Raw genomic sequence first — 15,401 nt, 5'->3', positions numbered from 1 at the left:
ATGCTTTGAGATCCCCTGAAAGGATTTTGGTCTTCTTTGGCTGTATTCTATATTAGTACCTTCTTGAGACCATGTCTTAAAGCCACAGTAAAGTGGGTAGGGAATAGGGTATCCTCTGAAAGAATGTAGAGCTTTCTGCTGGCAGTTATCCATACAGAAGATACCTGCATTATACAGGAAGCTAGGATACAAACTTTTGGCATCAAAAGAGAACGCTTACAGTTTCCTGGCTTCACTTTCTTGGGTTTAGATTCTAAGTAGCATGGGTATATAGGCATGAACTCTGGTTTGTAGGTGCAAAGATGGCACCCATCATGTAAAGGCAGACCATGTGGAGTCTGTGAGCCCAGTGAAGCTCATATGAGCCCATATTTATAAACTATAGTATCTGGAGAGATAGTAGTATGTTCAACTCTGCAGTTCCCATGTTTAATATCTCATACTTTCCATGGGTCAGAAGTCTGTAACTAACACAAAAGATCCTCTGTCAGATCTCACAAGGGTGAAAATCAAGGTATTGGCTGGGTTGCATTTTCATTTGGAGGCTGAAATAAGAAAGAACCTGCTTCTAAACTCATTCAGGTGGTTGGCAACATTAATTTTCTTGCAGTGGTATGACTAAGGTTCCTGTTTTTGTGCTGAATTTTAGGCTGGGGTTGCTGTCAACTCCAAGAAGCAATCTGTAGTTCCTTGCCACATGACTCTTTCACATCATGGCAGCTTGCTTCTTTAAAATCAGCAAGGGAATTGCTGTCATTCAGTCTACTTAATATATATAACATAACATAATCATAGCATTGACATCCCATCATCTTTACTATATACTGTTGGTTTGAAGCAAGTCAAGGTCCAATCTACTACACTTAAGGCGAGGGAATTATATAAGACATAATGTCAGGGGCAGAGATCATGGGGATCATCTTAGAATTCTGAGTACCACAAGTACTGATGACTTACTGCTTGGAGAGGGAGAAGGAGGGGAGGAGATTATTATGACTCCCAATTCACTGACTTGGTTAATGGCATAAATGCTCATTTAACAAAGCAAGGTGGGAACAGAGGAGTAAATTTGTGAAGAACAATAACAAGTCCACTTCCTATTGATGACTTTGAGTTTTTGTGAGGCATCATAGTAGATAATTCCAGCAGGAAGTTAGATATGAGTCTAAAACTCTGGGATGGATCAAGGCAGGAGTCACAGTGTGGCATTCAGTATCACACCTCATAATCATTAAAGTTACAAGAGTGAGAGAATGGAAGAAGTTGTGGTCAAATTTGCCAGGGGAGTGGGAGATGAACTAGGGGAAGGCAAGGGTGAAATTTTATCTGATGCCTGAAATTTTGTCTTTTTTATTAAGAAGTGAGGTTGTTTGCTGAGGACAAGAGGGTTGGGATTTAAATTGTGAAAAGTCACCAAGGAAAAGGAGAAAATAGCTGGCAAAAGGAAAAAAAAAAATGACGGAGGCAGTTCTGGGACCTCTCAGAAGTCAAAGACACGAGTGACTCTTAGCAACCATCAGCACAGTTGTGATTTTCTCCAGCAGTGCCCAGAACCAGTGGGAAGGGAGCAGAGCCAACAGTTTGAGGGACTGAGTGAGAATTGTGGTTGTGGCATGGCTAGAGTGGAGGTCGGAAGAACAGTTTTGCAGAGCAGTGAGGACATTTGTGAGCCGTTTATTCAAGTGATCAAAGCGCATGGTCTGGTATGAGAGGGTAGTGAGCAAGGATAGGAAAAGAATTAGACAAAAAAGCAAATCAGAGAGCTGAAGATAAAGACCTATAGAAGGCTGGTGGTGCAGGTGTAGGTACAGTGAAAACCTGAGAGCGATTAGAAGGACAGGAGATCGTGATATTTGAGATAAAGATTTCTGAGGTGGGGTGAGTCCAGGTGATGAGATGGTCCTGTTGGTAGCCTTAGTTGTGGGGTATCTTAATAATCAGGGAAGTGAAGCCTTTCAGAGTTAGGGAGGACAACGAAGTATGAAACTTAATGCATGATTAGTCTGAGGATTAAGAAGATGAAACCAGGGGTGCTTGGGTGGCTGCTTTCAGCTCAGTTCATGGTCCCAGTGTCCTAGGATCCAGGCCCTCCTGGAGCTCTCTGCTCAGCAGGAAGCCTGCTTCTCCCTCTCCCACTCCCCCTGCTTGTTTTCCCTCTCTTGCTGTGTCTCTGTCAAGTAAATAAATAAAATCTTAAAAAAAAAAAAAAAGAAGAAGATGAAACCAGGGTTGCATTCAAGTTGTTGAAAAGTCAAGGGAGACCGTGCCAATGTTTTGAATTCAGCCGTGGAGTAATTAGGAGTAGAGCAGTGGCCACACTGAGGAGCAGTGAGTAGTGTAGACAGGCAGCAGTTACCACCAGAGAGGAGGAACTTCCAGCTTAACCCTGCTGGGCCAGGAAAACCCAGCCTGTGGCTGGGACCACATGGGGGAATGAACCCTCCATTCCAGGAAACTGCAGAGGAGGGAATGCTCTTGTGGAAAGAGTGAAGTCTCTTAAAACATGAAAGGAGGGGGGTCTTGAGAATAGAAGAGTGTTTGCTTGCCGTGGAACGTATGTCACAGGAGGAGAAGGGGCAAAATTTTAGAAAGAAAGAGTATGACAGGAGAGAGAAGGAAAGCACAGGGTAATTCTTGGATATGAATATAAGTGATGAAGTTATAATTTGGGTGACAGTATTAATGCCAGTTTACAGCTTGACTACAGTTTCTAATTGTTTCCTCTGGTGCATGTTCTGATTAGCTAGAAATTATCTCAATAGTCAAAGTATTTTGGTATAATATCTCTTGAAAATATCTAAAGTTGTCCTCTTATTGTCGTCAAATGTATCTAGCAACTCAGGACACATCATCATCTAAAAGACTGCCATTTAATATTACTGTGCAGAAACATGAAGTCTTCCTTATTTTTATTTTTTAGATATCTAGTTATTTTTCTTAAATACTTATGGAATTTGTTTTTTCTTTCTGATATTGACAAGTTTTACTGGGAATATATATCGACAATTATCTTTTTTCTTTAGATTTTTTTCTTATATTCAGTGCATCTTTTCAATTAGCAAATCCAGGTCTTCAGCCTAAAACTGTTTTCCTCTTGTGTACTTAGTTATTGTTTTCATTATATTTGCTTTCTATTTCTTCTTCAGGAAGATCAGCTATGTGTAAATTGAGTTTGCTTTGCTGTTCTTCATTCCTCCCATTTCATTTCACAATATATTTGCCTTTCTTTGTTGACTAACTTCTGGGGAGATTTGTCAAGTGTGCTCTCTGTGTTACTGATTCGATTTTCTGCAGTATCAGTTTTCTCTCTCTGACTTTGAAAACAAATTTAAATGTTGGTATTGCATTTTGGTTTACTGTCAGCATTTCCTTATCTTCTTTATTCATTTCTGTTTGAAGTTATATTTTATTGTAGGCTAGTTGATTAACCTGTCTCCTCTCACATTTCTTTTTGTTCCATAGAATCCATTTTCTTTATTTTTATTAAGAAGGCAATTAGCCATATTCTAAAATATAAAGGTTTTTCAGGGTAAACTTTTCTAAAACTATGAATTTTCTTTGTATCTTGAGTGCTGTGTTCTTGCTTTTCATATTGAAAATTTTTTAGAATTATTTTTTCCATTTATTCAAATTTAAATGAGGAGTATTCTATCTAGTTTTAGGTTTATCAATTAATAATATAGTTGGACTCTTCTTTGTCCCCTCAAGTTATAGCTCAGGACAATTTGGATCCCTTCCAAACATTTTAGAGAGAAAAAATCATTACTGCTCCTAAAATTCCATTATCAGTTGAATCCTATGGGTCTCTCCAATAATCATGAGTAACTTTGTCTCATCTTGTTTTCTACCAACTAAATACGAACAGTATCATTGCTAGATTATTTAAGTTAATGTGGATTTTTCTCCTAGCCTGTAGTGGAAAAATTAAAAAGCCACAAAATCCAGTATGCTATTCCTCCCTTGTTCTTTTTAGCCATTTTGTTTGTATCATGAAATGCTTTGTTTTATGATCAGGATTCCTTGTTCCTTTAGCCATGTTGCATTAGAAGATATTATAGTCCTAGGATGGATATAGAAAGACAGATTCTCATAGAACAACAGAAACAGATGACTTTGATACAGGGGCAAGTGTCAGGGATGCCTAGAATTCTTCCAGTCCTTTTCTTATTTGCCTGTCTTTTGTCTTATTCCTATCTGTGGAAATATGTCCTGCATTTTGGCAGACCACAGATCGATATTTCTGTTTCTAGAGTTTTAGAATATTTGTACCTCTTTTGGTATTGAATGGCATGTTGGAAGTTCATAAAATTAGGAACAGCTAGTTTAGTACAATCTTCAAATATAAATCTGAGGAATCCATATAATGTTTCATGATTTCTATTTGATATTTACAAGTGGGTGGCTAGAGAAAGATTGGGGAGTCATTCATAAAGCTAGGATGATTTGACAACTTATAAATTTATACAAGAAGGCAGAAGGAAACTCTAAAGTTTAAGGAATGTCACATAGATGAAAGAGGAAGGTGAGGAAGCAGTGAATGAGACAGAGAAGGAAGAGTCAAATGGTTGATATAGAGATGAGGAGGATGTAGGGCCCTGAGTATAAGAGAAGAAAATATTCCACAAAGATAGGCCTGCCTAAAAATATGAAATGCTTGGCAAAGTTGTTGAGAGAGATGAATTCTTGGAAAGATCATTTAATTTGGGAATTAATATAACTTTGACCACCTTTGAAGGGGAGCTATAATTGAACAAAGTTGGTTGAATTACCCTTTCTTTAATAGAGAAGTGGAAAAAAATGAGTGATTCTAGGGAAGGAATATAGGTGACAATCAGTGGTTTAATGTGTCTTAGTGAAAAATAGATAAGGTAAAATCAGATGAGTAAAATTTACATAAATGTTTAGTTGTTTTTTATTTATTTTTATATATATATATTTTAAAGATTTCTCTATTTACCTTTGAGAGAGAGAGAGTGTGTGTGTGTGTGTGTCAGGGGAGGGGCAGAGGAAGAGAATCTTCAAGCAGGCTTCCCACTAAGCACAGAGCCCTGCACTTGCCCCATCCCACCACCCATGAGATCATAACCTGAGCTGAAACATAGGGCGGGTTCCCTGAGGGACCAAGCCACCCAGGAGCCTCAGTTGTTTTAATTTACATTAGAATACAGTGCTTTATTCCCTAATACCCATTTAAAGAACGTTATTTTAAGTAATGGTAATCCATGCCTTAAAGAGTCATTCTAAAAGCCTTTCACAGTTTAACATGATCTTAATCATATTAATATACAAATTGAATCACATCAAATTCAAAACTAAAATCTACAGGAGAAATTAAGCAAGAAATGCTTTTGAATACTTGCATTATTTTTGATGTGAGGTGAACTATAGCTTTTGCCAGGCATGTCTAATGACTTCACAGATTTAGTTTTTGATCAATCTTGAAATCATTTATCGTTGAGTTTATATATATATATTGTTTGTTTGTTTGTTTTAACAGAACATAAAGGAACAAGAAGGGATTTCAGAAGTTATGATAAGCCTTGGCAATTAAGTGCAAAGAAGCCTAAAAAGTCAAAAAGTGACCTTGCTGTGTCTAACATTTCTCCACCATCACCAGAATCCAAATCATGTAAGGAATTTTGTCATTCAAATGTTACTTAATGTATGTAAGTATGTATTACTAACGAAATGAAGAAAAGGTAAGAATTGAAGTCAAATTTTGTATGTGATATTTCTGGCTGTTAATCCTAATGAATGTCATGCTCATTTCAGCATTATACACACACTCATATGCTCAAGCATGTTTAATTGATTTAGACCTTCTTGAGTATAATAGTCTTTTAAGAATATAAGCTACCTGGAGCAGGTTCCTTGCCTGTCATGTTCAGTTGCAGCGTCGTATCACATTCAAGGCAATTCTAGACCTACATTTAATAAAGTACATTTAATAAAGCAAATTAAATCTTTTAGAGGGGAAGGAAAGGATATTTATATTAAAAAATTTAACAAAATTTAAATTCTTAATCCTTTTCTTTTAGCCCCCTCAAATTCTACTTCCTCAGAAATAGTTTGTATATTTTCACATCCTTTGAAATAGTTTGCATCTTTTCACATCCTTTTCTTTGTACAACTAGCATATAAAGTATGTGTGAGTTGATTTGCCTTATAAAACTGGCTTTAGACTATACACATTCTTCAGCAATTTGTTTTTATTATTTTAGAATGTGTTGTGGATATATCTTCATGCTAAACTTAGATATAAATTATACTTTTTAAGAAGTGTATACTGTAGTATGCTGTGAATATGCCATAATCTATTTATTCCCCTGTGGGAGAATGGTTCGATTGATTATAGAGTTTTGCCTCCACAAACTACTACCTGAAATAAATGAATATCTTGCAATATCTGATAAAATAAACAACATACCTACATAAATATAGGTGTTCTCATTTCTTTATGATAATTCACCAGATATAAGATTACTGGCTCAGAGGGTCTGTGTATTTTTATTATTTCCAATTTCTTTTTTATAAGTAAATATTTCCAATTACTTTTTTAAAAGGGGGCAGAAAAAATATTTCAGTGTCTGAGATTGCCTTTGACAAAGCATTCCCATATAGATATATAATTATTTTATTTTAATCAAAACAAAAAAATACGGTTTGAAAAGTAAAGTAGTATTATAGGCTTCTAATATAGAGCCACTTTTAACTCTTTTAGATGTTCTTTTTGGTACACAAATGTACATATCCAAACATACAAGTTGCTTAAATAGTTCCCTTTTTTACTTTTTAAATTTGAGGCATCATCTCTTGACCTCCTTCTAAGACATTGTGGTTTCATACCTCAGGCCCATTTTGTCCTCACAATACAATCATGCAAGTATTTCAAATATTGAATATATACTACAAAACAATTTTGTATTAATTAGCCATAATTTCACAGTAGGGCCATAGATGTCCAACTATTAATTTGTTTCTAGAACTTATAATTGTCTTGTTTTTCTATTTGCTTTGTTTTCTGTGTACCCCTCACTTATCAACCTTGCCTTATCATATTCGGCATTCAGTATGATCAAATACATCAAGTAATTCTAACTTTGATCTTACTTTATTTTATATTTTATTTCATTAAAAAAAATTGGAGACCTCTCTTCTGCAGCCCTTTGTCTTCTTGCTCTATCATGGCTTCTTGGTTTTCAGCATTTTTCTCAGCTGTGTTCTGAGACCATCCTTCACTGCCATCCTGAGGATTCTCTTTTCCTCCTCCTTGTGGAGGACCGTCTGTCTCCTGTCTCCACATCTTTTTTCCACTTTTAGGTTTATTTATTCATTTTGATGGCTCACCTTCACTACAGATTTTCTGAACAAGAATGATTGCAAGATAAATATTTGAATCCTTATAAATAACTTGATTAGTTCCTCAGTTGGGTATAAAATTCTAAGTTAGAACTGATTTTCAGTTGGAATTTTGAAGGAATTTCATCTGTGTCTTCTGGGGCAAGTATGGCTATTAAGAAGTCTGAGAAGAACTTGATTGCTGTTTCTGTCCCTGAAAGCTTTTAGGATCTTTTTCTTTTTTGCCACTGTTGTAAAATTTGGGGATAATATGGTTTACATTGTTTAGGACATTTAATGGATCCTTCCAATCTGAGAAATGGAGTTTTATGTCCTTATTGCTTTGGCATTTGTCCTCGATTGGTGCTTGAGTGTTGAAATGTTATGAAATATCCACCTTTTTGGGCATCTCTCTCCTCAGGGACTAGATTTCGGCATTCTCTACTTTGCTAGATACAGTTACCACTCCTCAATTTATACTGCTTCTCCCCCCCCCCCAAAAAAAAATTGCTATTTCTTGCCTAATAATGTCTTCTCTTCTTGTTTGACTAATAATTTGACCCAAACAAAATTTAATATACTTTTATTAGGAATGTGAGGGAGATGAAGGGAGATGTGTTCTGTCTTCTCTTTTATCAGAAGATAGCAAAATGTCTTTAAAATATATACTAATTGCTGATGAAGAAATTAGAAATTTTTAAGCTACTAGAAGATGGTATAAAATATACTTTGCTTGTATGTTTTCCCTAAGTTACAGAAGTCACTAACTGTAAACAGTGCCTGAATTTTCTTTTTTCTATAAATAGTCACACTTCCTTTTTACGAGTTCAGTTAAAACATTTCTTAAAATCCAGCTTCATAACTTCCCTCTGTTTGCTCACAAGGAAACTATTTCCAAAACACACATTTTTAATCTGTACATTGATCTTGATACAGTCTTTCACATAATGATGAATAGTAAATTTTTATCATTATGTAGCATGCTTATGAAGTAATCATTTTTTTTAAAACATAGTGCCAAGGTCAGTAGATCATCCTAAGTGGAACTGGCGAATTAAACCACAAAGCCGTGATTTTGATGAATTGAACCACATCCTTCAAGAGAGCAAGAAGCTGGGAAAAGCCCTTGAGAATCTCTCTCGAAGTAAGTTCATTTACTTGATTATAATTGAAATTCCTAACCAATATTAAAGTAGAAACATTTATTACTATTGCCAGGAACCCATTTCCCACATCCTCATAATTACATGAGAGGTTGTAAGAGAGTGCATGAGATTGGAAATGAGGATTGATCTTGCATTTTCCACATACTCCTGGGAAGACCAGTATAGAGAGTAGGAGGAGCTATAGACACCGCCCACCCTGTCCCTTGCCATTTGACTCCAGTCCCTCTACCAGTTCTTTGTTATGCAGGTCAGTTGCACACATACAATGGTATCTTACTTACTCTTCTCTTTTGGACCTGATTGTTCTGTGTCATCCTAAAAAGTAAACACACCTATTGCCTCCATGAGTGTTTGATTTCTCTAAACTTTTTAAAAAAATTCTTTATTTAAATTTAGTTACATATCATATATTATTAGTTTAAGTAGTAGAGTTCAATGATTTGTCAGTCGCATATAACACCAAGTACTCGTTACATCAAGTTCCCTCCTTAATGCCCATCACCCAGTTAACCCATGCCCCCACCCACCTCCCCTCTGGCAAACCTCAGTTTTTGTTGTTTTTTTTTAAAGATTTATTCACTTATTTATTTATTTATTTGACAGAGAGAGGGGGACAGAGGCAGAGGGAGAAGCAGACTCCCTGTTGAGCAGGGAACCCGATTTGGTACTTGATCCCAGGACCCTGGGATCATGACTTGAGCCAAAGGCAGACACTTAACTGACTGAGCCACCCAGGCACCCCTCAGTTTGTTTATTACAGTTAAGAGTCTCTTATGGTTTTGCCCCCTGTTTTTATCTTATTTTATTTTTCTTTCCCTTTCCTACGTTTATCTGTTTTGTTTCTTAAATTCCACACACGACTGAAGTCCTATGGTATTTTTCTTTCTCTGACTGACTTATTTCACTCAGCATAATACCCTCTGGTTCCATCCATATCATTGCAAATGGCAAGATTTCATTCTTTTTTATGATTGAATAATATTCCTGTGTGTATGTGTGTGTATGTATACCACATCTTGTTTATCCATTCATCTGTCAGTGGGCATCTGGGCTCTTTCCATAGTTTGCTATTGTGGACATTGCTGCTGTAAATATTGGGGTGCATGTGCCCCTTGGAATCACTATTTTTGTATCCTTTGGATAAATATGTAAGAGTATAATTGCTGGGTCATAGGGTAGTTCTATATTTAACCTCTTGAGGAACCTCCATGCTGTTTTCCAGAGTGGCTACACCAGTTTGCATTCCCACCAACAGTGTAGGAGGGTTCCCCTTTCTCTGCATCCTTACCAATAATGTCGTTTCCTGACGTGTTAATTTTAGCCATTCAGACTGGTGTGAGGTGATATCTCATTGTGGTTTTGATTTGTATTTCCCTGATATCACTGATGTCTCTAAACTTCAAATGGTAGCAACTGGGGCACATTCTTCTTAAAATCCTTTCAGAACCTAGCAGCATACTTTTCTGTAAAAATAATGATTCTGTAATACAAGGCCTAGGTTATAGGTTTTGCTCTGCCACTTATTAATAACCTCGGGTAAATCATTAAACTTCTAATGAGCCTTGGTCCTCTCATCTCCAGAGAAGGAAGACACAATTCTGTTTCCTTTTTCTGGTAGGTGTGAAAGTTTAAAATAATATACCTCAAGTAAAAGCTTTTAAATATTACTGTCGTGAGAGTAGGCTATCGAATACTTGATTTGATAAATGCATTCTATATATGTAGACACACATATATACCTGTGGTTTTAGTAATGAGTTCAGAGTGTTCCTACCTTTCTCTGGTTCTTAAATATATCTCAATTTTAAGATTAGATACCCTTAGAAGCACATTAATGCCATGGTCTCACTAAAATTTTCTTTTGCTGTCATGAAATATTAAAAATTCTTAAATTGAAAATAGTGTACTGGCATGTTCTAGTGGATGTTCTAGTATATGTTTCTTTAGATAGCATAGTTTTACTAGTTTTATGACGTATCAAAGTTAAAAATGCCTGGGGGGATGAAAAAATTAGGTGAAGGTGAGTGGGAAATCTAGGCTTCCAGTTACAGAATGAATAAATCATGGGAATAAAAGGCATAGCATAGGGAAACAAAAAAATAAAAAATTTCCCCTTGGTATATTTTGAGAGAAATAATGTATATATCATATGTGTATATAATATATGTATATTTGTATATTGTAGTAGGCTATAATTATACATATTTGCACATTAATTTTATTATATTATAATTTTATATATAGAAAGAGATTGAGTTTTTTCATACATCTTAGTGCATAACTCACTAGAGCCTTTTTGAACTTCTGTGTGGTGAACCCATGGCACAAGTTAATTTGCCCTGTGGTAGGATCTTATAATTTTTCAACTAAGTTTTTAATTTTAATTCCAGTATAGTTAACATATGGTATTATATTAGTTTCAGGTGTACAATATAGTGATACAACAGTTCTATACGTTATTCAGCGCTCATCGTATGTGTACTTTTTAATCCCCATCACCTATTCCACCCATCATCCTCCCACCGCCCTCTGGTAACCATCAGCTTGTTCTCTATAATTAAGAGTCTGTTTCTTGGTTTATCTCTCTTTTTTTCTCCTTGTTCATTTGTTTTGTTTCTTAAATTCTGCATGTGAGTGAAATCATATGGTATTTGTTTCTCTGACTGACTTATTTCACTTAACATTATATGCTCTAGTTCCATCCATGTTGTTGTAAATGGCAAGATTTCATTCTTTTTTATGGCTGAATAATATTCTATTGTATATATACACTACATCTTCTTTATCCATTCATCTATCAGTGGATACTTAGGCTACTTCTATAGTTTGGCTGTGGCAAATAATGCTGCAGTAAACAGGGATTATATATCTTTTTGAATTAGTGTTTTCATATTGTTTGGGTAAACTCAGTTGTAGGATTACTAGATCATATGATAATTCTATTTTTATTTTTTTGAGGGCCTCCATACTGTTTTCCACAGTGGCCGAGCCAGTTTGCATTCCCAACAGTGTACAAGGGTTTCTTTTTCCTGCACATCCTCCCCAACACTTGTTGTTTATTGTGTTTTTTATTTTAGCCATTCTGAAAAGCATGAAGTAATATCTCATTATGGTTTTGACTTGCATTTCCTTGATGATGAGTGATGGTGAGAACATTTCCACATGTCTGTTTGGCCATCTGGATGTCTTCTTTGGAGAAATATCTGTTCCTGTCTTCTGCCCATTTTTTAACTGGATTATTTATTTTTAGGGGGTTGAGTTTTATAAGTTCTTTATAGATTTTGGATACTAACCTTTTACAAATACTTTTTCCCATTCTATGGGAAGGTTAGTATCCAACCATTCTTTAGTGTTGTTGATTATTTCCTTTTCTGTGCAGAAGCTTTTTATTTTAATGTAGTCCCAATAGTTTATTTTTGCTTTTGTTTCCTTTGCCTCAAGAGACCTTTCTAGAAAAAAGTTGCTACAGCTCATGTCACAGAAGTTACAGCCTGTGCTATCTTCTAGGATTTTTATGTTTTCAGGTTTCATATTTAGGTCTTAATCCATTTTGAGTTTATTTTTGTGTATGGGGTAAGAAAGTGGTCCACTTTCATTCTTTTGCATGAAGCTATCCAGTCTTTCCTGCGCCATTTTTGAAGAGATTGTCTTTTTCCTGGTGCATAGGATCTTATAATTTTGCCATTAGTAGACATCTTATGGTTGGGATTCAAGAAGGCCCTGCTTTTGGCTAGATTTATTTTTGGAAGAAATAATCATAAAGTGAGTACAGCTTATTACTGTATTACGTTCATGAAATAAGTCTTATCCTATTAAATGTCAAAGGTTTTTATTAATGTGTATAAATCTTACCCCTTTGGGCAGAGCCTGTGGCTCTTCATAGCTTCTCAATTTATCTAAAAACATGAGTTTAAAAATGATTGAAGAATATGCCTAATTATTACACAGATCTGCAAATAGCATATTAGTCAATTTTTGTTCTTTGAAATATGATAACTATCTTACAGAGACTTGTTATATCACTGTTAATTGGTAAGAAGATATTTGGCCTGTTCCTAAAACTTTTAATAAAGGAGTTGGGTTGCCTTTCACTTATGTATTTACCAAGATGTGGAGCAGAAATACCAAGGTTCAAGCAATGGTCTGTCCCAAGAAAACCTAAGTGTGACCATATAGGTGGCACCTAGCAACTTATTCAGACTTAAATTCTCTGTTCCCTCTTTCTTGACAGGATTCAAATAATAACAGGAAAGACTAGATATTCTCGCCAGTTCACAAACAGGATTTTTGTTTTAGTAGCAATTGTACCGTGCTTCTTTTTCTTAGCTTTTTGCAAACCTTTCAATGTAATGCTTTATCTTAAAGTCAGTCAGGAGCTATGTAATTCTTCATGCTAGGATTGTCTTAAAAGGTAGATCTGCTAGAAAAACTTGCAGTGGTTTGTAATGCGGCTTGGTCATGATGTGTAGACAGTAGATTTTTCGGGCCTGGATCCCTCCCTTTGCAGCATTTCTGAACTTTCTTTAAACATGACTTTCTTATTCTAGGAGCCTGGACTCCTGCCCTTTCCTTCAAATGTTTGTTTCCATCCGACTTTCAAGTAGTGAGAAAAACTGCTTCTAAATAGGGAAATTCGGAAGATACAAGACCCTCACATCCCCAAATAATGTATCTCTTCTAGTGGCTGTGATTGAAAGCCCTTAGGGTAATATCTTTTGTCAGTGCATTCTATTAGGGCCCATCATCTTATTACTGGTAATGTTAATCTCAATCAGTTAGTTAAGGTGGTGTCTGTCAGGTTTCACCACCATTAATACTCTTCCTTTTTGTAGTTAATAAATATCTTAGGAGAGATACTTGAAAACAAAATATCATGTTTCTTTTTCACACTTTTACCTAGTAATCTCAGCATCCATTGGTAAATCTTGCCTAAAACAGTTATTATAGGGATTTTCTAAAAGATAGTGTTTCTTTCATTCCTTTATTCATTGTAATTCTTCTTTAATGGAGAGAAGGAAAATGGACTTATAATCACCCCCAGAATAACAGCGTCTATTCATCTTTGGTCATGACTGGTCATATTTCTGTAATATTCAGATATGCATATGGATATGAATATGGATACATGTGGATATATGTATATGTAGATATGGGTATAAATGTGAATATAGATATAAGCATTTATCTTTGGATATTGATATAAAAGAATAAAATACATATTCCAAAATTAATCCACACTGATTTTTCTTGGTTTTGAATATGCTAAATTTGCCAGGTTAAATTTACTTAATAGCTTTTTCAAGAAACCACAGTCTAAAAGGGACAGATTTGTTAAGAGGTCTTGATATTTCTCTTCTACCTCATTTTCTATGCCTACTCTCTACCTGGGTGAAAGACATATTCTAAAACCTAGCAAAGTATCGCCAGGGATTTGTGCTTCAGTAGAAGTATGAGATAGCATTATTAGTAACTATTGCTTTGGAATGGTCTAGTGTCCATCAAAATAAATAATTTTTCTCCCTAGAATGCCCTGTGGGAATAAGGACATGTGTATATATAATTAATAATTTTAGGAAACTTTTCCAGAGAATGAAAGAAAGAGTAGTGCACTTGTATTATGACTTCTATTAGATAAATGTCTTGGATTATATATGTATTATGTTATTCTGAATTCTCTGTTGAATAACATCTCATTTAACTATACTTCAGTCACACACATACACACACTCATGTACACATGTGTCTGAGTTTGTAATTAAACTGTAAATTCAGTCATTGTTAGGTACACATTTTTTAAAGTGTTTTTTAAGATATCATAATATTATATACTCTCTGCTGTCTTAGTTCTATCCTTTTTTGAGACCATACTGTATGTCACATAGAATAGATGCAGGTGTTGCTGTGAGAAATGCCATGGGTCCTGCACTGCCTTTTACTCGCTTACAGTTGTGAGTATACCATTTGTCCTCCTTCCTTAAGTTTCCTCTTCATTAAAATGAAGTAATTTATCCCTGATTATCATCAAGAATCTCTCCAGTTTTCACAAGTCTTCATTTTAATGATCTATAATTTATATTCCAAAGTTAAATTGTGTTCATGACTTATAGTTTTTGGTTCAACCTCCTTGCATTCTTTTTTTTTTTTTTTTTTAGATTTTGTTTATTTATTTGAGGAGAGAGAACACATGAGCAATGGGGAGGGCCAGCGGGAAAGGGAGAAGCAGACTTCCTGCTGAGTGGGGAGCCCAACGGGGGACTCAATCCCAGGACTCTGGGATCATGACCTGAACCAAAGGCAGATGCTTAATGACTGAGCCACCCAGGCACCCAACCCACTTGCAAACTTTCTAGCTCTTTGTTATACTTACTCTGTTCTTCCTGCATTGTGACTTTCAGTATACAGGAGTATCTCTGTTGTATTTTCCCTTCATTCTTTTTCATCTTTTTCCCTCACCTCTGCTCTCCCTCTTCCCCGGCCCAGACTGAACTCTGGGCCAGTTTTAATCAATATCCTCTTTCCCTATTGTTTCCATCCTTCTGTTATGTCTCCTTGTCAAATTCCCGTCTTTGAATAAGTGCTGCCATCTTCAGCTCCACTTCACCAGTAAGGCTGAGAGCTCCAGGGAGGAATGGCAGGGCCCATGAACACTATCCTACAAATTCTTGGTTTTCAACACTGTTACTTATCTTGGTCAGTCCTTCCCTTTTTACCCTCTTCTTGCAACTATGAAAAACCCACACAATAATATGCACACCTCTATTTATTCCCTGTCTCACTGTTTTAGCAATTAGCTTTCCTCCAACTTTAGAGAAAAGCTTAATTGTGGAATGCGTAGAATGTGTTCTCCTCTACCATCTGCACACATAAGAGCATCCACATCCATCCTGCCCTTCTCCT

General features: G+C 35.7%; 1 protein-coding gene across 1 annotated transcript in view; it reads left to right on the top strand.

Annotated features, from left to right (window-relative positions):
• The window catches only part of CUNH8orf34 (chromosome unknown C8orf34 homolog), a 377,142-nt gene that overhangs the window by 82,561 nt on the left and 279,180 nt on the right, over positions 1-15,401 (top strand). Inside the window, 2 exon segments of the mRNA XM_032848426.1 lie at positions 5,498-5,629; positions 8,354-8,482. Coding sequence (XP_032704317.1) covers positions 5,498-5,629; positions 8,354-8,482 — 261 coding nt within the window.

The sequence above is a fragment of the Lontra canadensis genome, unplaced genomic scaffold, assembly GCF_010015895.1.
Source record: "Lontra canadensis isolate GAN:19392208 unplaced genomic scaffold, GSC_riverotter_1.0 scaffold203, whole genome shotgun sequence".
In the NCBI taxonomy this organism is placed as follows: domain Eukaryota; kingdom Metazoa; phylum Chordata; class Mammalia; order Carnivora; family Mustelidae; genus Lontra; species Lontra canadensis.
This window is presented reverse-complemented; position numbering and strand designations above follow the sequence as displayed.